This window comes from Terrapene carolina, unplaced genomic scaffold (assembly GCF_002925995.2).
Source record: "Terrapene carolina triunguis isolate 2854851 unplaced genomic scaffold, T_m_triunguis-2.0 Scaffold23, whole genome shotgun sequence".
Taxonomy (NCBI): Eukaryota; Metazoa; Chordata; order Testudines; family Emydidae; genus Terrapene; species Terrapene triunguis.
In genome coordinates, this window is record NW_020664374.1 from 27,168,563 (window position 1) to 27,192,987 (window position 24,425).

Below are 24,425 nucleotides of genomic sequence, written 5' to 3' on the forward strand. Positions count from 1 at the left end.
TTTTTATTTGCCTTTTGGTTTTTGAGACTTTAGCTTTTGCTTATTCGAGCTTTCCTATTTTGAGTCACACAGTCATAGAGCTTAAGGCCAGAAAGGATCACCTGCTCATCTATTTTGACTCCTCTATGTCACGGGCCACCAGCACCAGCCAGCATCTTCACACTAAACCCAACAACTGAAATACTGAGAATTAGAAACGTATATTAAAAAAAGAGCTGAGATTCTCACATCACATGATTCCACGAAGTGAGGCTCTAAGACAAACACCAAATACCACGATGCTTATGATAAAATTGCAAGAATTGGCATCAGTGGGCTCCATGGCTGGGAGCGATAGCACAATGTGTCTGCCTCCTCCCTGTCCTTAGCTGTAGTAGCTTGCAGCACCATCAGTGTTAGCCCCACATACTCCCTGTGATCAATCAGGTGACATAAGAACTGCAGTTGTTACCAGTCCCAGTGCCCTTATTGCCTCCCCACTGAAATGATGTCTTCTTGTTTTTTCAAACTAAATTGGCTAGCTGACGGCACTTGGAGAGTGCAGACCATTTTAATACTGCCTTTTGAGGCTTCCTTATCTCTCCCAGACCACAGTTTCTCCTGCACACTTATCACCAAACCTTCAGTCTGATGATACTAAACAGAGGCGTCTAAAGTTTGATGGCTCACTTCACTCATCTAAAACCGTAAACAGAGGTGCTCCATATACAACTCTTAACTGAATGAACATACTCAGTACATTGATTTTTCTCCACAATGGAAACAGCAAATTGTAGAGATTCATTCTGTTTGAACAATGGCTGCTCTACAATTTTACAGAATAGGTTTTGATTTTGTCTGGCCTTATTTTTTTTTTTCTTTGGACTTTTGAAGGCTCAAGACATCTGAGCATGTGCTGCTTTTCACCCACTGTCCTGAAAACAGGGATACTCCAGGCAGTTTCATGGATGTGCGATAGAGTATATAGAAACATGCATGCTGTCTTGTAAGGAAGGAGTTAAGGTGACACTGGAGGGAAGTAGGAAATACTTTCAGCTGGCCCCAGTTATAGCTGTAGGTAAAAGACATTTGTCTCAAAAAAGAGAGGCTGCACTCAGGGACAGGAAGATTTCATTGAACACTGAGCAGCAGGGACTCAAACCAGCACAAACCAAAGAAACTTACAAAGGTTTGTACCAAAAAGAGGCTGTAAATCTAACAGACAGCAGGGTTCAAAGATCAGACTATATATATAGCCAGGTGGCTGGAGTACGTCATTTTCTTTACTTTCATTGTTCACCTGAGCTGAAAAGAGCTCGGTATTCTTCAGTTACTTTAAGACAGGACTTCTGTGAAAGACGAAATAAACTTGCTTCTTTTAGAGGTATAACTAGAGTTCCTGAGGAAAAAGTCAATTAATAGTCAACTAGGTGGGAAAATCCAGTTTGGACTCTTAAAGAAGTGACTCTGACCAGAGGAAATATTGACACAGAGCTCTTGCTATTCTGAGGCAGATTCTCAGAAAGAGACAGCCAAGAGTTATTTCTTTGGGCTTTTATTCTACCCTTTCATTTTGGATTGACAGTTTCCCCCACTTCTTCTGCCCCATTCTGTCTTCTTTCTCACAAGCACATTCATTTGCCACACCCATAAGATGCTTTCAGTATGATGCCAGCTAACCCATTCTTTCTCTGCAGAGAGTGACAGCATCACCTTCACACCACTTCAAATCTTCACCAGCCTGAGGTGCAAGAGTCCAGATGTAATTTAAAATTAGACTGGAAAATGCCCAACAGACTGTACTGTAGGCAGGCTGTCAGGGCTTTTAAAAATGGTACTCTACCGTTGCCCATCCCATAATTGTTGGAAGTTTTTGCTATCATAAACAGTTAAAATTCACATTCATACAGTCATTTTTAGACTGCAGAGTTAATATGCAATTAAGATAAATATGGGCAGCTCACAGATTGTATAGAACAAATGTTTTTTCTATCATTCTCAGGAGTATTTCAGAATATCATTCAAAAAAGTTCTCTCTGCTACCATATTGGCTATACAATTTCTGTTTTGTATTTAAAAACAAGCGCTTATGCAGAAAGTGATGGAGCTACCCGAGGAGTGCTGGTACCCTTAACTAACAGGAAAAGTGAAAAACTGTCAGGGACTAGATATCATCATAGCAAGGGATGCTACTGGCACTTTTTTAAAGTAAGGGGATAGCTCTTTCCCATCTTTAAATATGATTCATTCATTCACAAAGTCACGTAATATGGCACCTTGTGACAGTGTGTGACATTAGGACTTGCTTGTATCTCATTAATTAACAGCTACATAAACTTAAAAAGTTAAATATGCTGGGCTGGGAAGGAGGGGGGGAAATTGCCTCTCTCTGGCCGCCGCGGCCCTGTATGTCCCAAATTCCCCCCACCCCCTCTTCTCACCCCACTGCCCCTTGCCACCTACCCCCTATTCTCCCCAAGGCCACCACCTCACCTTACATGTGTGTCTTCTCCAGGGTCCAGGCACCTAATTAGTGGTGCCACACCTATGTGGCTCCACTAACTAGGTGGGTGGCCCTTCATTCTCTTGTGTGCAGCTGCCCAGGTGTGCACCTTAGAGGGAACTATCTGCGGACCACCTGAATGGAGCTCACGGACCACTGGTGGTCCACGGACCACAGTTTGAGAACCTCTAGTCTAGGATTTAGCTAGGTATTCTTAGAGATGGTCTCTTCTCCACTGGGCCATCCCCAAGAAGGAAGTATACAGTGTTTCATTGTTGGTTTCTTTTGCAATGACTACCCTGAAACGTTTCTAACCAAGATTTACCTTTTCCACACATTTTTTTGCAAGGAAGGGCATAATGTAACCCCATGATGGGAAGAAAAGTCAGTTGCTTACTAATGCTACTAAAAGAACCAAGGACACACACAGAACATTCCTTTAGAAGCAGTCAATAGTATTACCGCCTATATGAGCATTCTGTATATCAGATAACAAGCAATCACCAAATGCTGGAAACAACAACCAGTTTCTTAGGAAATGAATGAATTACTCAAGCTAATCAGCTATTTACTCAGGTTGCACTTGCAAAGAGCTTTAGAGATGCTCAAAACACAGTCTTCTTCTTATTGGTTTAGTCACAACTCAAGCAAACCCAAAACCATACAAAATCTACCGGAGTAGGCAAAGTACAGCTTGTGGGACAAATGTGGTGCAGAGTGCTTTACAATGTGTCCCAAGACTATATTCATGTATCCCAGCTGAGGACTGTAGATTCCAACATATATCTGTCAACTTTGTGGGCTGCACCCTGTTTAAAAAAAAAGAAAGAGATTGCCCAAAACATGCACCAGAACACTGCATTTTGCTTATCATCACTGGTAATGTTGCATCTACATTTATCTTGTAATTTAGCAGAGCAGGCCCTGTGTCTGCTGTACGTTCTGTAAAAAAATTATGGCCCTGTATAAATAGAACAGTTTTTTTTATCTTTATATGGCTCTGTTTTATTCACATTGGATGTCACGCATCATACTCTCAGTAAGCTACCAATTCAGTCATAGTCTGTCCATATTTTGAGTGTTTCTTTTCTGTACAATTAATTTCCTTATTTATTTTGTTTTTGTTCTTTTGTTATTTATTTTTCACCCTGTCTATGATCTGTTCAACACACTCTGACAATCACACTCCTGACCAACATAGCTATGCCATCAAAACATTGTAGTGTAGACCTGGCCTGAATATGGATTTATATGTTGCCTAAATTTAGGCACCAAGTTGGAAGAAGCTGACCTGAGTGCTTGAAATCCACCCATCTGGTCAGATAAATTTGAATGACATGTAATACCATCAAACAAACATGTCCTGCTCACCTTGTTCTGATGGGACTTTTCAAAGGTTTATTGCAGGAGATTAGTATCTCCGTTGCTCTTAAAATTGAAGACATGCTGAAGAAATCCCACTGGATTGGGTTTTCAGTGTTTGCTCAGATTATTAAAATAATATGAATAACAGGATGCCACATGTGTGTATAATAATATAAAGTATCAGTGAAGTTGCTTGGGTACAGATCAAAGTGCCTGTGTGACAGCACAGTTCTTGGCAACAGCTATGAATGGAACAATTCACTGCCCACTTTGTCTCTAACTGCTATTTACAATTCTATTATCTTGCCAAAGATTTACAAACAAAGACAATGTTCAAGATTATTTCACAGCCCAAGTGGTGATGCCCTATTTTGATGTAAAAATTGCTAGCTATCCCACCACCAAGTAAAGAAATAGGGAATGTCAACAGTTCGCTAAGAGCATTCCTGGAAGAAATAAACCCAAATCAAGTAGGCTTAATAAACAAACAAACAAACAAACAAACAAACAAACAAACAAAATATTATGCCATCTTGTCCAAAGGTTTGCTCACATGGACAACTAGCTGGACAATATGGAACAGTGGAACAAATTGACGCAAAGAACAATGAGGGCGCTAAGCAGTAAGTGCCAAATAATTTTCTGGCCTTATGAATCCTAATGAATGGATTAAACTTTAACAATCAAATAAAATATTAGAAATTTATGTCAGGTACATGGAAAGAAGGAAAGCAATCGTGTTTTCTGAAATGTGATTTCTTTGTTAAAACAGAACTTATTTACTCCTTTAAAGGAAACAGTGGAAAGCTTCCAAACCACATAGCACAATCTCTGTGAGGATTTCTGACTTCATAGATAAGAAAAATATCCTAGCAGTTGGTTGGAAAAAAAATGCCTTAACTAAAAAGGGATAGAAAATACTATTTTCCCTTGATCTGGAATAGACTTAACACATACAAAAAATAAACACCGATAGATTCACAGATTTTAAGGCCAGCAGGGATCATTATCAGTCATCTTACCCAGAGGTCCCCAAACTTTTTTTTTTTTTGCTTTCTCCCCTTTGGTGATTCAGGCCACATGCACGTCCCTCGCGCCCCCTCTGCACCACCTTCCCATCCAGGAGACAGGAGAGGGATAGCCCGGTCAGATAAATTGGCTATGCCAGGGAGAGTAGGAGGCAGGGTGTTGGGGTGGGTGCGTGGAAGGATGCAGGGTGTGGTGAGTGCTGGGTGTCTGGGGGATGCAGGGATAGGCACTGGGTTCCTGCAGGAGGTGGGGAGGCTGGGGTGCCCCCAGTTTATTCTCTCCCTCTCCCCCATGCACAGCCGTCAAGAGTGGATACTGGTTGCTCAGCTGTAACTGCTTCTTACCTGCTGCAAGGGCAGCAACCTCCTAACAGTGCCACCAGGTGGGGCCACCAGGGGTCAGCAGAATGCAGCTGACTCGGAAGCACCTCTACCCCTGCTGCTCACCGCCCTCTCTCCACCCCCCGCCCCGTTAACCTCATCATTTCCCCATTAAGCAGGGCGTTCCCCACAGTTTGGCAACCTCTGATCTAGCCAGAGCTCCTGCATAACACAGGCTGTAGAATTTCACCCAGTAATATTTACATCAAACCCACAAACCTCCTATAAAAAGAATTTTTAACCTTAAAAAAAATCATGTATTTACCCAGCACTAAGTTTAGAATACCAGTGGAGTTCTAAGTTGTGTGCGGCCAGTCATCTACCTCTTATTCATTTGCTCTGGAACCCAGTCCTTTTATTTGCACTGGACATAGGCCACAGGTTGTGATTAACTAGACAGTCCCATATTACTTCCTAACATTAAAGTCCTATTCTTACTTTTCTTCTTATAAAACTGAGCCTCTGGGATGCTGCAATGAGGGCAAAACACCTCTGCTCCACCCCCCTGAAAAACCTTGCCAGTTTGACTCAGAGGGAAAAAAATCATTCCTGATCCCAAAACAATCTGACCAGACGCACCGTATCCTGGAAACACAGCATAGCATGATCTCACCTATCGGCAGGGAGAACAAGGCAGCAATAGCAACAAGAGCAAGATTGTCTGATGGATGCCCAGCAAAGCTTTAAATACAGGGATCCCCTTGTGTGAGCCAATCAGCTTCCCAAACCCTTCCCTCCCCCCATTGTTCTCGTTGGAGGCATACTCCCTAAGTGTGCTCTAAGGAACAGTAAAGAATGAAGGGGGAAGAAGAGGATGATGTATGGCTGAGCACAAGTGTTTTCCTCATCAGGACCTCAGGGATTGGCCAATCCCCTGCGAGTCCAATCACACCTCACTTGCCTCACTGAGACCTGGGAGGGCACATCTGAGAAAAAAAAGTTATACTATCTGGATCAACCAGAGTGGTGGTGTGTTTTTTTTTTTAAAGAAGACAACACTGCCACAGTGCCACTGGGAATACAGGTGCAGTGATGAAGTGTGATTCCCTACACTTTCAGAAGTGGTGTGCCGCGTCTTCATTTATTCATTCTAATTTAAGGTTTTGCGTGCCAGTAATACATTTTAACATTTTTAGAAGGTCTCTTTCTATAAGTCTATAATATATAACTAAACTATTGTTGTATGTAAAGTAAATACTTTTTTTAAATGTTTAAGAAGCTTCATTTAAAATTAAATTAAAAGGCAGAGCCCCCCGGACCGGTGGCCAGGACCCAGGCAGCGTGAGTGCCACTGAAAATCAGCTCGCGTGCCGCCATCGGCACATGAGCCATAGGTTGCCTACCCTGCCCTACACTTTGAACTGTATTTGCGTTGCTGGACATACAGTAAATCCCCTTCAGAAGGTACCCTCAGTATTCCTGCTCATTCAAGATTGCAAATGGACTGGCAAATATATTCCTATAAATATATTCCTATAATTAGGGCTGTCAAGTGATTACAAAAATTAAGCGCAATTAATCGTTTAATCACACTGTTAAACAATAATAAAATAAAATGTATTTAAATATTTTTGGATATTTTCTACATTTTCAAATATATTGATTTCAATTATAACAGAATAGAAAGTGTACAGTGCTCACTTAATATTTATTTTTATTACCAATATTTGTGATGTAAAAAAAATAGTATTTTTCAATTCACCTCATACAAGTGCTGTAGTGCAATCTCTTTATCATGGAAGTTGAACTTACAAATATAGAAGTATGTACAAAAGATAAATTGTTTTATTTTTGAATGAGGTTAACTTTAGAGCTTACAAGTCCACTCTGTCCTACTTCTTGTTCAGCCAATCTCTAAGACAAACAAGTTTGTTTACATTTGCAGTATTGTGTCCGGAGATAATGCTGCCCGCTTCTTATTTACAATATCACCTGAAAGTGAGAATAGGCATTCATATGGCATTGTTGTAGCCAACATCGCAAGATATTTACATGCCACATGCGCTAAAGGTTTGTATGCCTCTTCATGCTTCAACCACCATTTCGGAAGATGTGTCCAAGCTGATGATGGGTTCTGCTCGATAATGATCAAAAGCTATTTTAAGACTTCTGAAAGCATGCTACACACCTCATCCCTCTCAGATTTTGGAAGGCACTTCAGATTCTTAAACCTTGGGTCGAGTGCTGTAGCTATCTTCAGAAATCTTAGATTGGTACCTTCTTCGTGTTTTGTCAATTTGCAGAGAAAGTGTTCTTAAAACGAACAACATGTGCTCGGTCATCATCCGAGACTGCTATAACGAGAAATATATGGCAGAATGCGGATAAAATAGAGCAGGAGACATACAATTCTTCCTGAAGGAGTTCAGTCACAAATTTAATTAAGACTTTTTTTTAAATGAGCGTTATCAGCGTGGAAGCATGTCCTCTGGAATGGTGGCCAAAGCATGAAGGGGCATACGAATGTTTAGCATATCTGGCACGTAAATACCTTGCAGTACCGGCTACAAAAGTGCCATGCGAAAAGTGCCTGTTCTCACTTTCTTGTGATATTGTAAATAAGAAGCCAGAAACATTATCTACCATAAATGTAAACTAATTTGTTTGTTTTAGTGATTGGCTGAATAAGAAGTAGGACAAGTGGACTTTTAGGCTCTAAAGTTTTACATTGCTTTGTTTTTGAGTGAAGTTATGTAACTTTGATGCATGACCCTTAAAAACATATGGGGACATAATGTTTGTGTTTTTGGGTATTTACATATATCTTGGTAGAGGTCAACAATATAATCAAACAGTCCCTGTCTATGCTGTAGTCCGTTAATTCAGAGATCAAAAGAACATCTTAACATTTAAATGAACTGTAAACATAAGATATCTCTGTATTCATCTCTCTCTGAAATGTATAGCAAATCATCTATGAATGCTGGAAAAACAGGCAATTGCCTTATGTTAATCTGTGTGAATAACTACCGGCAATGCTTAGGAAATGAGTGCCTATTGTTCACCGAGGGACCCCAAACTGTCAAAGAAGGCCTGAAACTGTATAAAAAAAATGGCTTGGGTACAGATCCTTTTTATCTCAGATCTTCTTGAGGCTTCATACAGGGGAAGCCTAAGCCATAAGGACTGAGATCCCAGTGCTTACTGGACCTCCCTGAATATGATATTGGACATTGGACTATAACCTCTGGACTAAATTCTAAAAGAACTCTTTGCAACTATAAATCTCACCATCTCTGATATGAATCTGAACCTCAAGAATTGTACTCAAGTCTATATGTATACTGATCTTTTAACCATGGTCTCTCTTTTCTTTTTTAATAAATTTAATTTAGTTAATAAGAATTGGCTGTAAACGTGTATTTGGGTAAGATCTGGAAGATCCATTAACCTGGGAGGTATTGTGTCCGATCCTTTGGGATTGGTAGAACTTTTTCATATGATGAATAAGATTTTCAGTAATCCTCATCATTTTTTACTTGGGTGTCTAGGTGGAGGTCTGAGGCTGGGCTACTTTAAGGGAACTGTGTTGTTGACTACTGAGTAAACAGTGAAGTATAATAGAAGCTAATTTGTGCTGGGTTGGTAAATCTAAGTATTGGAATATCCACCAGGTTTGGGGGATTGCCTGCCCCATTCTTTGCAGTTCACCCTAATTGAGTGACCTCAGCTGGCTCCCCTGGAACCTTGGTCACATAAAAAAACACTTAAAAAAAAATCTACATTTGTTAGTTGCACTTTCACTATAAAGAGATTGCACCATGGTACTTGTATGAGGTGAACTGAAAAATACTATATCTTTTATTTATATTATTATTTTTATTACAAATATTTGCACTGTAAAAATGATAAAGTGAGCATTATACACTTTGTATTCTGTGTTGTAATTGAAATCATCATATTTGAAAATGTAGAAAAACATCCAAAAATATTTAATAAATTTAAATTGATATTCTATTGCTTAACAGTGCAATTAAAACTGCGATTAATCACAATTAATTTTTTTGAGTTAATCACGTGAGTTAACTGTGATTAATCGACAGCCCTACCTATAATTAAATTTGTAACTGAGGACATTGTCCACCAATATTGGCTCCTTCATAGGCTGCTCTCAATGGGTAACTCTACCCATTTTAGCAGTTAATATGAATAATCTTTCATGCTGTATTTATTAACTTTGATCAAATCTAAATTTTCCTCAGTAACCCAAAGCTGCATTACCACAGTGGCTTTTTGTGCACATAAAGGCCAAAGCTTCTTTCAAAATTCCATTTGCCAGGTGGCTGATTGACTGTAGAAAAAGGAACACTTCTGCAAGATATCTGTCTACGGTCCCACAAAATTGCACACCTAGAATTGCAGCCCATTTGAAGTGTCCATTGAGTATCTAAATTCACACAGGAATTGCAGAAAATAAACTTGTGTTTCTAATCATCTTTATTTAGGTATGTGACAGGCAAGCAGCATTTCTGAATTACCAGGTCATGATGCCTATCCTACTGAATTACATACAGGAAAACATAATAATAGGGGCTGTGAGATTTAGTACTGTAATCTCTTTTATATGGTTGGCCACAAGTGAGTCATATAAAAGGCTCTCTCATCATGTTAAGGATACATTTCTACTGTGGAACTCTCGCCAATTTTTACTGTTTTCAGATTATACAGTATTTTATATAAGCTTTAGTTAAACTTAGCACAAGATTTAAAAAAAAATCCAGTTTTTCACCCATATTTAGTTTAAAACATTTATTTTCTCTTCCCCCCCCCATACAATACTGGAAATGGGAAGTCTCTGTGCAAATACTGTTTAAACATCCTTTGAAGCCTTTAAAATAAACCATTGCTTTCACACAGAATTTGAAATATATCACTGAGGCTTAGTCAGCTATTTCTTTCAATAAAATAAGATATCCTCATACAAATTGTAAAGGAATAGTAAACCTAATGCTTCGGTTCTGAAGCCATTCTCTAACTATCCGAGGAAAAAAAGAAGCCTAATAGGGGTTCAGATTAACTGTGGAATTATTAAACCTTCCTCAGAAACATCTGGTACAGGTCACTATCAGAGAGAGGACAGTGGAATAGCTGGTCCTTGAGTCTGACCCAGCCTGTTTCTGTCTTCCGATACATTTGGTTTGTGTTTTTGCAATTAAACCCTAATGTATACTGAATATATTTACTTCCTTTTGGATTCATTGATTATTTTAAACTAAATTAAAACTCTGAGGCCCCGGAGAACAAGGTATACAATATTTTTAGGGAAGGATACCACTCAGCATTTTGTTCAAACTCCAGAGGAATAACAGGTTACACATGGAACTTTAATCATGTAAGGAGATGCATGACTACCACAAAAGCCAAAAGGATACCACAAAGGCATAAATAACAACAAAGGCATATTTCTGTGTAGATGTGGTATGTTGAATTATGCCTCCTTTAGTGAAGATGCACTAAAAGGGGAGAGAGCCCTTTCCACCTCTAGCATGCCTATGCAGAGGCCAGTCCTGTGGCCACAGAAACTCAGGAACACCAGAGAAGGCAGATGCCACTAGTGTTGACAGACTGTACATAAGATTTTCACCTCTCCACATCAGTTTCCCCTCTTCTGATTGGTGGTCTTCTGTCAACACCTGGAGGCCAGGTAGGTTGATGTTTAGAGAGGGTTAGATGACCTGGCCCTCTAATCAAATCATAAAGCCAACTCCTCCACCCCAAAACCATCCAGTGAAAATAATCTTTGCTCTTCTCAGGTTAAATTAAGTCTTTGCCCTTCCTTAGCCACACAGATCAATGGTACCTTTCCAGACTTGTCCCAGCCTCATGAGAGTCCACTTCTCCAGGGTAGCAGGGTCCCAAAGAAGAGAAATGGTCACCAAAGTTAAAAAGAAATAATAACCAACAACCAAACACCGGTGCACTGGCTATGTCTGGCTATTCAAATCCTAGGTCTTCTAGCAGATTAGGACAAATTCCATTCCCTGACTACAATGTAAATGGGGTGCTTCCTCCCTTCCTCAACTGGGCCCCTACTTGGAAGAGGAAAGTTTATTTGGAGCGTTCTCCCAGTTACACTTCACTACCCAGGATCACTTGCTTCACACAATAAAACATTCTAAATCATGTTTTAAGTACTGTCTCTCAAACAAGCACACTCCTCTGTTCAGAGTTTCTCTTTTCTGGTCCTGACCACAGAGACTGAATAGCATCCTACAGTTCTTCATCCCAGGGCCTCTTCCTATGCAACTCTTCCTCTGGCTTCCCAATAATGCCCCCCAATTCCCCAATAAAGGGGGCTCTTCTCTTGCCTAGGCCTCCTCAATGGATTCTCTTTCCTGGCTGATTTCAAACTTCCTTAGTAGAGAGCTCACCTTCAGATCAGGTTTCCCCTACGAATAAATGCAGAGCATCATTCCACCATCTTTGTCTAGCTTCCCTTATACACTATGAAGGGTCATGGAATTGTCAGATGGCCTTCAAGAATTAAAATTTCCCAGATCCTCCAGGGAACTATAGGATACCTGTTCTTAAAGGGCCAAGCGTCCAATACCACCCCAGAGTAGGCAGAGTCCCCTTTTAAAGGTCCCAGCTCACTTTTGCTACACAGAACCAGAAGGGAATGCGTCTGGGCTGCAGCTATAGTACTGTGTAGGGAAAGTGATTTCAGAGGTTAGCAAGGGATTCTTCTCCCAGCACCCAGGATGCATTAATCCTTTCAAAGCTGTATTTCTCACTGACATTAGCACTCAGGTAGTACACTCCTTCCACTTCCACAGCACAGGTAAGCTTCATAGGAGGCATAATTGAGGCCTAATAATTTTAAATGTAAAGAAAAGGGTCAGATGATTAATAGGTATTAAATTTTATGGAAGCTACCCAGGAAACTACAGCTTGTAATAAGTTCTTGAAATATGTGGAATAAGATTTATATTGGGTTTCTTCAACATTCCAGCCATAACAATATCAATATCTTAATTTTCAAAACAAATTACATGTGCAAAGCACATCTTTGTAACCTGAAAGGGCTGACTACTGGATGACAAATTCTGGATTATACATGTTTGATTTTTTTCCACCCAAGTGGTCATGTTTTTAAGGATATTCAATAGCTGTGAGAAAAATCATATGAATGACATTGTAATAAAGATAGCTATTTTATTAAGACATTGAGAACAACAGCACCACAGTAATTCACTATGGGAGTTGCATACGATTTCATGTAGAAGTGAATGATAAGTTGATGATTTTTCCTATAAAGCTGTCAGATACAACAAGGTATTCAATAAAAATATGTTTATTTTTATGTAGCTGCACACTCAGACTCTTTTCACCATATTTCAAGCACAGCTCTTTTTTAACAGCCAATAATGTATGGCTATGGTCTTCAAAAAATAAACAAACATTTTTGAAGATTTTCTCTATAAATTATTCATGTGTTTGTGATTTGTTTTAGAGAGTCATAGTCAAAATGCATTTCAAAAGGAAATCATCTAGTTCCAATAGTGTGATTAGTGGTCAAAATAAAGTTCCTTGAAATGCTTTTATTTACTGTCATTATGTATGCATTGAATGCAACGTAACCTAATTTACTTATCAAAAATGTTTTGGCAGTTCATTATTTAAACCCAGCTACTGAAAATGTACACTTTTTTTTGCTTCATCTAGTCCCTGAGAAAGAGACTCTCTGGACCATTAAGAAGCTATTTTTCACACAATATTTTAAAGCTAATGTAATTTATTTTGGTATCTCCACACTACTGCATACTCAGGCCAGTAGCCAAATCACACAATTGAGCTATAAATCAGTAGTGAAGGCAAACTTTAAAAGGTTATCCAAACTTATGTTAAGTTTAGAAACTGGGGCCGGGACACTTATCAGGAAAATATACTTATGCAAACTTTCTGGAACTTCCTGGTTCCAGCAAGATACAATTTAGGTGCTTCCATTTCCAGTTTTGACCAAAACCAGAAGTCAGCTTATTATATATTCTACACACACACACACACACACACACACACACACTCTCTCTCTCTCTCTCCTCTGAATGGAAAACAAACAAAAAGGATTTTAAAAATCCAACTAAATTAAATAGAATTTCACGATATCTGAATTGGCTATAAATTGATTCAACTTTATTTTTAAGAACCAAAAATTCTGATCTATGCTAACGTGAAACATTTTGGAGCTAGTATTTATGCAGAATAATGAATAGCACACAGAAGTGTTACAACAAAACTTACCACCAAGGATATTACAAGTGCAGAGGGATTTTTAGATTTCCTCAGGACAAAATTTAATTATTATACTTGGATTTTTCCAGATATAGAAGTCATAAACCATGATGGAAGGAAAAGGTATTTTAATATAACATTATATAAACATTAAACAAACTTCTCTTTATCCAGATGAGTCTTTTCTAAGTACTGTAGCTCCTGCAGTTTCATATAGATAATGAAGTAAGGGTGAAAAAAAGTTCTTATGAGCTTCTATTTCTTTTCTGTTCCTATTTTTTACAATGAAGACTAAACCTATGCAGTATTAAGGCAATTTTATTAAAACAATACTGTTTATGACTTGATTTTTTTATTCCCTTTCATAGATTTCAGAAAGATCTAATAAAACCACTGCAGTACAGCTGTTTTGATAAACTGTAGTTTCTATAAATATTTGTTAAAGGCAATAACCTTTTTCTAACTACCATTTAGATTTAGATTTTTAATAGGTAACATATATAGTAAAGCAGGCAACATGAGGGACTGGCACAGGAATGGGAGCCAGTAATCACTGGGTAGGGCTGGGCAAAAATATTTTTTCATTGAAAAAAATGCAGATTTGGGTCAACCAAAACATTTAATGAATTTGTATTGATTTGAATAAATTGTTTTGGTGAAAATGAAAAAAAAAAGTGCAAAAATGGCAATACCCAATTCCCCAGTGATTACTCCCTATGAAGTCAACAGGATGAAATTCAATAGGACAAATGCAAAGTACTCCACTTTGGAAGAACAACCAGTTGCACACAAACAAAATGGGAAATGACTGCCTAGGGACTGCAGAAAGGGATCTGGGTGTCATAGTAGATCACAAGCTAAATATGAGTCAACAGTGTAACACTGTTCAAAAAAAGCAAACATAATTATGGGATATATTAGAAGGAGCGTTTTAAGCAAGACACGAGAAATAATTCTTCCGCTCTAGTCTGCACTGATTAGGCCTCAGATGGAGTATTGTGTCCAGTTCTGGGTGCCACATTTTCAGGAAAGATGTGGACAAAATGGAGAAAGTCCAGAGAAGAGAAACAAAAATGATTAAAAATCTAGACAACATGACATATGAGGAAAGTTTGAAAAAAATTGGTTTGTTTAGTCTGGAGAAGAGAAGATTGAGAGGGGACACGATAACAGTTTTCAAGTACATAAGAGATTGTTACAAGGAGGAGGGAAAAAATTGTTCTCATTAACTTCTGAGGATAGGACAAGAAGCAATGGGCTTAATTTGCAGCAAGGGTGGTTTAGGTTGGACATCAGGAAAAACTTCCTAACTGTCAGGGTGGTTAAGCTCTGGAATAAATTGCCTAGAGAGTATGTGGAATCTCTGTCATTGGAGATTTTTAAGAGCAGGTTAGACAGAGATGCTCTAGATAATACTTTGCCCTGCCATGAGTGCAAGGGACTGGACTAGATGACCACTTGATGTCCCTTCCAGTGCTACATTTCTATGATTCTATGATGTGGGAGTTACAAGTTTGAATCTCTGCTCTGGAGAGTACTTCCCCCATCTCACGTGAGTATTCTAGCTGCCAGGTTATTAGCTATTCACTGTAGGTCTCTCTAAATTTCTCATGTTGAAACTGTTTTGCTGTAATACTTGAATAGTCACTGGGTGAGAGACAGCAAGAAAGAGAGAATGACTTTATAGCCTGATGGTGAGGGTGACTGATATGAAGTGGAAGAGTTTCAACAGAAGAGACTGAAAAAGCACCCCCATCCCCAACAGCCAATAGCCCAGTGGTTAGGGTACTCAACTGTCAGGAAGAACTCCTGACAGTTGAGTACCATTGTTGAATCCTTGCTCCAGAGCAGGGATTTAAAAGTGGGTCTTGCACACCCCAGAGAAGTGCCCTGGATATTGGGTATAAGGAGGGTGCCTTCGCCGCCACCTTCATTTCCTTTGCTTTTATTTAAAAAGGTTAAAAATGCCCCAAGTCCAAACAAATTGCTTAATTTTGGGTTGAAGAAAACACTTTTTGTTCAACCAGAAACTAAAATTTTCTGATGGTTTTGATTTGGCCAAAATTCTGAATTGATTTTTTTTTTTAGTGTTTCAGAACTGGTAGCTCTATTTCTGAGTTTTACTTCCATATTCCCTTTCTGTGTGGTTTTGAACAAGGCACTTCATTTTCTGTGACTCCATTGCCATGTCTGTAATATGAGAATAAATAGTTAGGGGTGTCGATTAATCACAGCTAACTCACACAATTAACTCAAAAAAATTAATCACGATTAATTGCATTTTAATCTCATCGTTAAACAATAGAATACCAATTGAAATTTATTAAATATTTTTGGATGTTTTTTATACATTTTCAAATATATTGATTTCAATTACAACACAGAATACAAAGGGTACACTGCTCACTTTATATTATTTTTTATTTAAAATATTTGCACTGTAAAAATGATAAAATAGTATTTTTCAATTCTCCTCATACAAGAACTGTAGTGCAATCTCTTCATTGTGAAAGTGAAACTTACAAATGTAGATTTTTTTGGTTATATAATTGCACTCAAAAACAAAATACAAAACAAAACTTTACAGGCTACAAGTCCACTCAGTCCTACTTCTTGTTCAGCCAATCGCTAAGACAAACAAGTTTGTTTACATTTACAGGGGATAATGCTGCCCACTTCTTATTTACAATGTCACCAGAAAGTGAGAACAGGCATTCACATGGCACTTTTGTAGCTGGTGAACAGGGCCGCCCAGAGGATTCTGGGGGCCTGGGGCAAAGCGGGGGAGCTGCGGCCAGGGCTGGCTTTAGGCACCGCAGGGCCCGATTCGAAGGAGCTGCTGCCGAAGTCCCGCTACTGTCTTCGGCGGCAGCTCAATCGCTGCCGCAGAGGAAGGACTCTCCACCGAAATGCCGCCGAAGACAGCGGCAACGATTGAGCTGCTGCCGCCGACAGTGCCAGGACTTCGGCGGCAGCTCAATCGGCTGCTGGTGCCTTCAGCGGCACTTTGGCAGAGGGACCTTCCTTTGGGACGTTGTGGGGCCCTCTTAGGGGCGTGGGGCCCGATTCCGGCCCTGGCTGCGGCGCTTTTACTCACCCGGCGGCGGTCCGAGTCTTCAGCAGCATTTCGGCAGTGGAGGGGCCCTTCAGTTGCTCCGCGTCTTCGGCAGCACTGAAGGACCCACCACTGAAATGCCGCTGAAGACCCAGAGCGTCTGAAGGGCCCCCCGCCGCTGAAATGCCGCCGAAGACCCAGACCGCTGCTGGGCCAGGGCTCACGGGGCCCCTGTGGGGCCCGGGGGAAATTGCCCCACTTGCCCCCCCCCGGGCGGCCCTGCTGGTGAAGCAAGATATTTACGTGCCAGATATGCCCCTTCATGCTTCAGCCACCATTCCAGAGGACATGCTTCCATGCTGATGATGCTCATTTAAAAAAAAAAAAGTCAATTAAATTTGTGACTGAACTCCTTGGGGGAGAATAGTATGTCTCCTGTTCTGTTCTACCCGCATTCTGACATATATTTCATGTTATAGCAGTAGTCTCGGATGATGACCCAGCACATGTTGTTCATTTTAAGAACACTTTCATTGCAAATTTGACTAAACACAAAGAAGGTACCAATGTGAAATTTTTAAAGATAGGTACAGCGCTCGACCCAAGGTTTAAGAATCTGAAGTGCCTTCCAAAATCTGAGAGGGATGAGGTGTGGAGCATGCTTTCAGAAGTCTTAAAAGAGCATCACTCCAATGTGGAAACCACAGAACTCGAACCACCAAAAAAGAAAATCAACCTTCTGCTGGTGGCATCTGACTCTGATGATGAAAGTGAACATGTGTCAGTCCACACTGCTTTGGATCGTTATCGAGCAGAATCCATCCTCAGCATGGACACATTTCTTCTGGAATGGTGGTTGAAGCATGAAGGGACATACAAACCTTTAGGGCATCTGGCATGTAAATATCTTGTGACACCGACTACAATAGTGCCATGAGAACACCTGTTCTCACTTTCAGGTGACATTGTAAACAAGAAATGGGCAGCATTATTTCCTGCAATTGTAAATAAACTTGTTTGTCTGAGTGTTTGGATGAACAAGAAGTAGGACTGAGTGGACTTGTAGCCTGTAAAGTTTTACATTGTTTTATTTTTGAATGCAGTTTTTTTTGTACATAATTCTACATTTGTAAGTTCAACTTTCACGATAAAGAGATTGCACTACAGTACTTGTATTAGTTGAATTGAAAAATACTATTTCTTTTGTTTTTTATGGTGCAAATATCTGTATAAATATAAAGTGTACACTTTGTATTCTGTTATAATTGAAATCAATATATATGAAAATGTAGAAAATATACAAAAATATTTAAATAAATGGTATTCTATTATTGTTTAACAGTGCGATTGTGATTAATTTTTTTAATCACTTGACAGACATATAACTAATATTTAATTACCTAATGCAGTTATTGTGCGGCTTTTTACTTAATGTTTGTTCAGTGCTATATATCTTCTAAGCAATATTGGCCCAGTTTTTTCTGGATCCTTAATTAAGCAAAACTCCCATCAGTATGAGGAGTGAGAAAAACTGATAAAGGACTTAAGAATCTGTTCATTATTAGAAAGATAGATTCCTAAAAAACAGATGATGGGACTATTTTAGAAGAAAATATTGCATTGTCTGATACTTTCACAAAAAGCTATAGGGCTACTAGTACAATTAACAGAACTAAATCTTACAAACTTGAGATGAATCGGCAGTCACTAACAAACCACTCAACTCTTCTTCACACAGAGTCAAATCCTGAAATCTTTAATTAGGTTTCATTTACACCCTGCTCCTGCACTGATCTCTGTGTGGGTGAGAGGTTTCTCCACAGAACTCTTAGAAGGAAGCAAATGTCCTATTACTAAGTACTTCAGGAATTAGACCTAATAGAGGACCCTTAATCATTTTACTATAAGGAAAAATATCAATATACAGGAAAATATTTGTGCAATAATGATAATTTCCCATAGTTGGCGTATATTAAGAAAAGGTAACTCATAAATGTCACATTCTGACATCTACACACGTACAGTAGCATTTTTCTAAAAATATCACATCTGAATTATTTATCATTTGATCCACTCTTTAAAATTCAAAAATAGATAAATAACTCTTCTGAATACTATTTAGTAGTTAAAATTCTACAAACAGAAAATATCTAATCATGATAACACTTTCATGAATCCAGTCTGGTGCCTCAGAAGACTAGATCAAAAAGGCTCTGAGAACATCTCCTCTAATTAGGAGGGGGGGGAATGAAGAACCCTTGTACAGTAGTTCCAGTGATATGGATATTCAGGTACATTAAAATATTTTCATTAAAAAAATAAAATAATAATTAAAAAAAACTGTGGCAGATACCATGTGACAACAGATTACGTATCCAACAGATCAGGAAGACTGCTGCATTTATGATCTCTCTGCCTACTAAATAAAATATTACCTAATCTAAACATGAGAAAATTTTTGGTTTTTTTTATATACAACTATATATACATTCAAAGTCCAAGTGAAACCAGTAGGGTTAGGAGACCCCTGTAGATCAAAATCAAATCAAATATTCACCAAATCTCATGCAAAAGGATACTGCATCAATAATTACATATGTATTTGTAGTTATAATAACGTTTTTAATGGTTTATGGTGGGTTTTTTTTTTATCCTCAACATATACACTCATCTTTCATTTCTCACGCAATTTGTCTGGAAGATAAGTTCAGTTTTACCATAGAAAGGACTCTAGGCACACACACAATTCACGTTAATGGTTGCATTTCAAGAAAAGACTATAACCATTACATTTCTTTAGTAGACTCTGTATATCTATAGAGTATAGATATATATACACATATTTAATGAAACCTTAGTACAAATTAGTGATAAGAGAACTACATACATTTGATATGATCAAGCACTCAACAAGTTCAGGTACTTATGCAAACTTTATCTGAATTAACCCGCACATTTGGGACTCTGCTAGGGAGAATCTCTCATGAGAACGTATTCCTTCATAAGATTTCTGATGCTAACACCCTCTGCTCAGGATGCAAATATGAAAACAGGCTCTCTCACAACAACACTGTGCTTCAGGTCTCAGCCAGAATAAGGAAGTATGTGAAAATTATTTATATAATACCGTTAGTGTTTTGTACCACAACTAGCAAATGGGGCTTCAATCCCTAAATGGAGTCTCTAGGTGCTACTACAAATAAGAGGGCCAGATTTAGGAATTGGTATGCAACATAATCAACATAATATGGAGGGGGGGGGGAAGGTGCCCCATTGCTATCTTGCACCAACTATCTGTGCCACTTTTTTGGTGGATTATCACGGAAAGCATTCATGTATACATAGAAAATAATGGGGGCAGGAGAGTAATCAAACTTTCCAGAGAGGCTTAGTGCAAGTTTTCTGTGAAAGTTATGGGGACTCTTTCTCTGCAAGGGTGTATCCAACCCTAGTGTAAAATTCTCACCCTAATGAGAATTACCTTACAAATAAAAATAGATAATTTCCACTTCTCATGGCAAACATACTTTGAAAAATACTATGCTTAAAAGTTATTATAACATCCTCTATATTTCTTGCCTGGGGAGTTATATGGTAGTGGAATCACCACTTACTGCTATCAGTAATGATTGTTCTGGCCTCTTGATTGCTGGTCTTGTTTTTTAGATTCTGTGCTGCAGTTATTAGCTCCTCCAGTTGGGGACGCCTTTGCTCGAATTCCTGTAGTGCTGCCTGTTTGTACAAAAAAAAAAAAAAGTTATACACATAAAATTGAGAGTAGCTCCAAGCCACTTATAGTTGTATTTCACGGTCATAGGAATACTATACTACACCAATGTTCAACCTGGTCCAGTAGCCTCTATATTTCAGTGGAATGGCTCAACCTACATACTAGAATATTATACAATTACATGCCTCAAAATGGAATTTTCTTCCTCACCACTGGAAAGTGGTGATTGTTTATGTTTTTGTCCTGAAGCATGAGCCTTTATATATTTTTATCTTAATTATTCTTACCTGAGGATAATGATATTCTCATTATTCATAAAAATGTCTACTCTTTTTTTGTGAATTCCACTAAATTCTTCGAGTAAAATTGTCAAAAGTGCTTAAGTAAGGAGCCTAAGTTCCATTGGAAATGTTACCCTTTGGTTCAGTAATGTCTACAGCAGCGAGTTCTATGGATAGCAAGCATGTGTTACACAAGGAGTCTTTTATGATTGAATTGCAGTGGAAAGAGCTGTGGAGATGGAAGTGGACCTGCTACATATTAGATCTACAAGTCCCCCCTGCCCCAAAGAGGACGAGTGCTGAAGGAACTGTGTGGTACTATATGCTGCTTGAGGCAACAGTATCATCACAAAGTGGCTCTGTTAATCCTCCATAGCCTGTCCAAGAAGATGTGGGGAGGAAATGATCACTTCCAGCCAGTAGCCCTCTTGGAGTTACCCTTCACCAAGACTATAGAGTCTTGCTTGATGTGGGAAACAGATCTTATCCCTGCATGACCAACATGTTATTGAGAGAGATTTAGAAGAAAACTTGAAGGGCAATATTTTGGTCAGTCTGATTTAAAGCAGAAAGACTTTGCTACCTGAATAAGTAAACTTTGGTCAAAAAAATAAAAAAACACCAAACAAACAAACAAAACAAACATTCAATACTGTTGCTGCACTTTACATGAGGAAAAATATCCAGTATTATTATTAACAACACCTAAAGGAAAGGCCTACAGAATGTAACGGAAAGTGGTAATCATTCTCTAGATTTTTTTGAACCATCCTATAGAATTTAGTAGATACTTACATCCCTGTAATAAAGCTATAGAAAGGATATCATTTTGTACAATAGATAGGTTTTACAATAATTTGCAGTTTAGCCATATAAAATTTGCATTGGCTTTCATTCTTATGAAATTATACAGGACTATTATATGAGGTGAAGATCTTTAGTAAAAAAAATCCCTTCACTTCTTAATATTTTAGGTCTATTCAACAGAAATGTCATGTGGTCTTTGAGAACACGGAAGACCAATGTAAGCTTTCTGATGTCTTATAATGATTTGTCAGTCTTGATACCTTACAATGTATGTAGCAAAAAAGTAGCTCGTAGTTGTGATCATTTAAGGAGGCCTCAAGCACACATGTAGAATCTAGTCTAGAATTGTTCACAGAAAGTGAACATAGCTATCATAATAAGCTACTGCAAATTCCATATTGGGACAGAAGGGGAGCTGGTACATAACAGTGTAATGAATACTGATATGTAAAAAAATATAGGAACATTTTATGTGGCCAGGTCTGTGAGGGGAAGTTATTGTATCGTTAGATCACCAGGGTGTGTCGGAATAATAAACAGGAAGGCAACACACAACAGCTTCCCAGATCAGAAAACACCAAGCATACAGTTGAAAGACCATGGAAAAAACTATTAGTTTCAAGGATCTTACCTCCTGTCTCCAAGGAAGATGCAAGCTTGTTTTGCCAAGTTTGGTGAACTTGGAAATCAAAAGGGCTATAAACAGCGTAAAACTGATCTGATCCCCGAGAAAGGGAGTTGAGTTTTCAGACAGGCTACTGTCTAACAAGGAGCTCTAACAAGGAGTCAAGCTGACAGAGAGAAGAGCACTGTTTAGCTCAAAAGTGTGTATCTTCCACCAACAGCAGTTAGCTCTATAAAAGATATCGCCTCACCGACCTCATTTCTCTTATAGGGAATTAGTCCTTCTAGAGTTCCAGTGTGGGAGATGGTTAGATACTTAGTAAGCTAGACATGCATAAAACCAGGTTGATTATTTTTATGATTTTTTTTCTGGAACGGTTTCCTTCTAAATAAATGATACATTTCTTTTAGAAGTTTATTAAGTCACCGCTTAGCATTGTAATTGCCCCGGAGGGAACAGAACTGCAGGGTCTTGGCCTAAGTCAGACCTGTGGAGGCAAACATGATTAATACCAGTGGACTGCAACCCAGTACCCGGTCTAAGCGTAGGAGAACTGTGTGACTACATTCCCAGCTCAGGTGACAGCTAGACGCCTAACACATGACAAGACCAGGTGGGGGTGAGACGTGCAGTTTACTCAGTAATATATGTCAAAAGCAAAATACATGGAGTTGGGTTTCATTCTGTTCAAATAGCTATACATCTCTTTAGTAATTAGTTAATTCTTTAATTAAGTCACATATCTGTATAGCAAATATGTCTATTTGGGATTTTTGCCCTTAACTACCATATTGGAGGGTCTTTTAGAATCATTGGCTTTGGTGGCCTTCATTCATGCCTATGTGTTTGGATGGCATTATGCCTGTTCATATGTTGATTAGATTGTTTACAGTGGCACAGGTGCCAACTAAACATTGGTTAAGATGGGCAGTTTACATAATTCAGAGTGTCATTTTTTTTTTACAAGAAGTTTCTGTGACAGCACTCAAGCATATGATACCCCAATGGACTTTGTTTCTTAACACCTCTCTATATAATTATGTGCTTCTGAAGTAGTGGTATTAAGTCTAGCAGAGCTGGAGAGCCAAGAAATCAATAAAATGTTATTTAACACCACAAAATAATCAGTGTTATGTTCTGATGCTGTATATCAATGTTTGCATCACACACACATCACCAATATGGACTGTGTAGAGGGAACATCACAAAACAGACACCATCATGTAGCAATCCACATTCATCCGATTAAATATCCTCTGTCCTTCCTTGCCTCTCTTGGCTTTTGAAAGGCAAGAATTATTTCTCTTCCCTGGCTTTTCCTCAACCTGGAAACTGTTTGGAAAAAGTAATCAAATGATTGACACCCCCTGCCAGAAATGGCTCCGAGCCACCTCCACAATGCAAGTCTGTGTTCTTCACACTACCTCATGTGTACTGAACAGCAAAGAGAGTACTTTTCTCGCTTTAGTTCAAAGCAGGAACAGTCAGACCAGAGGACACCACGAGAGCTGCATACAGGATGCTTACAAGCAGCATATTTCTCCAAATCCAGAGATTAAGTACCAGTGCCTTAAAGTCTGCCCACAGAACAAGAAAGAAACCAATGTAGCATTTATATAAATTTTTGGTTGCCAGCAAAAAGCAAGACAGGTTATACTGCAGTGGGCTCCAAATCATGTTGAATACAAAAAATACAGTCAATGAAACTTAAGCATGTGCTTAAGCGCTGTCTGATGGACCTGATGCTTATGTGCTTTCCTGAATCAGGGCCTCTCCGAATATTGGCACTGTCTCTCTTTCTAGCATCACTGCTTTCTGTGGGAGATATGATCTGGGCCTTTCTTTGAGCAATTCTTTCTCCCTGCCATTGAATGTGTGGGTTTCAGATGATGTTCCTCCAAATGAATTAGCCTGTATTTTTCCAAAGAACCAGAGAGAGGCCCTGAAGTCCTGACACCAGTACGATATATGAATCTGCAGATTCTGGGGCCTAGAAGGTGACAGGAGTATAAAATCACAGGAAGTGTCCCTTTCTTCTGACTCTGAGAACTTTCTCTAAGTAAGGAGGAAACTACTATCTGTTAAACTACTTCCCCTCTCTCTCCTTCTCTCTCTGCTTCAATGTGGAGATTCTGCCTGGTACCTTCTTCAGCCACCTCCTGCCTAACTTCCTGACAGACTTTTAAAGAAACAATCCATGTACCTTGACAAGGTTCAACCCCCAGCTTTTTGTGAAGTGACAGGAAAGTTATATGCATGCACATGTGCAAATCCGATTCCATCCACAGAATGATCTGAGGAAAATTCCCTGAACTGAGGGAAACGTATAGTTTTTCCTCAATTTTGGTCTACACTTACGGTTTTTTTTCATGAAATGTTGCAATCTGATTCAAAGCCTTCCACAATCAATTTATTCTAAGATTCTCCCTCTGATTTAGG

At 38.9% G+C, this 24,425-nt stretch overlaps 1 protein-coding gene across 1 annotated transcript in view; it reads right to left on the bottom strand.

Moving 5' to 3' along the window:
* Positions 1-24,425, bottom strand: part of LOC112112035 (dystrophin) — a 1,981,667-nt gene that overhangs the window by 463,923 nt on the left and 1,493,319 nt on the right. Inside the window, exon 52 of the mRNA XM_026649948.1 lies at positions 20,158-20,275. Within this exon, the coding sequence (XP_026505733.1) occupies positions 20,158-20,275 (118 nt within the window). The remainder of the gene's footprint in view (positions 1-20,157; positions 20,276-24,425) is intronic.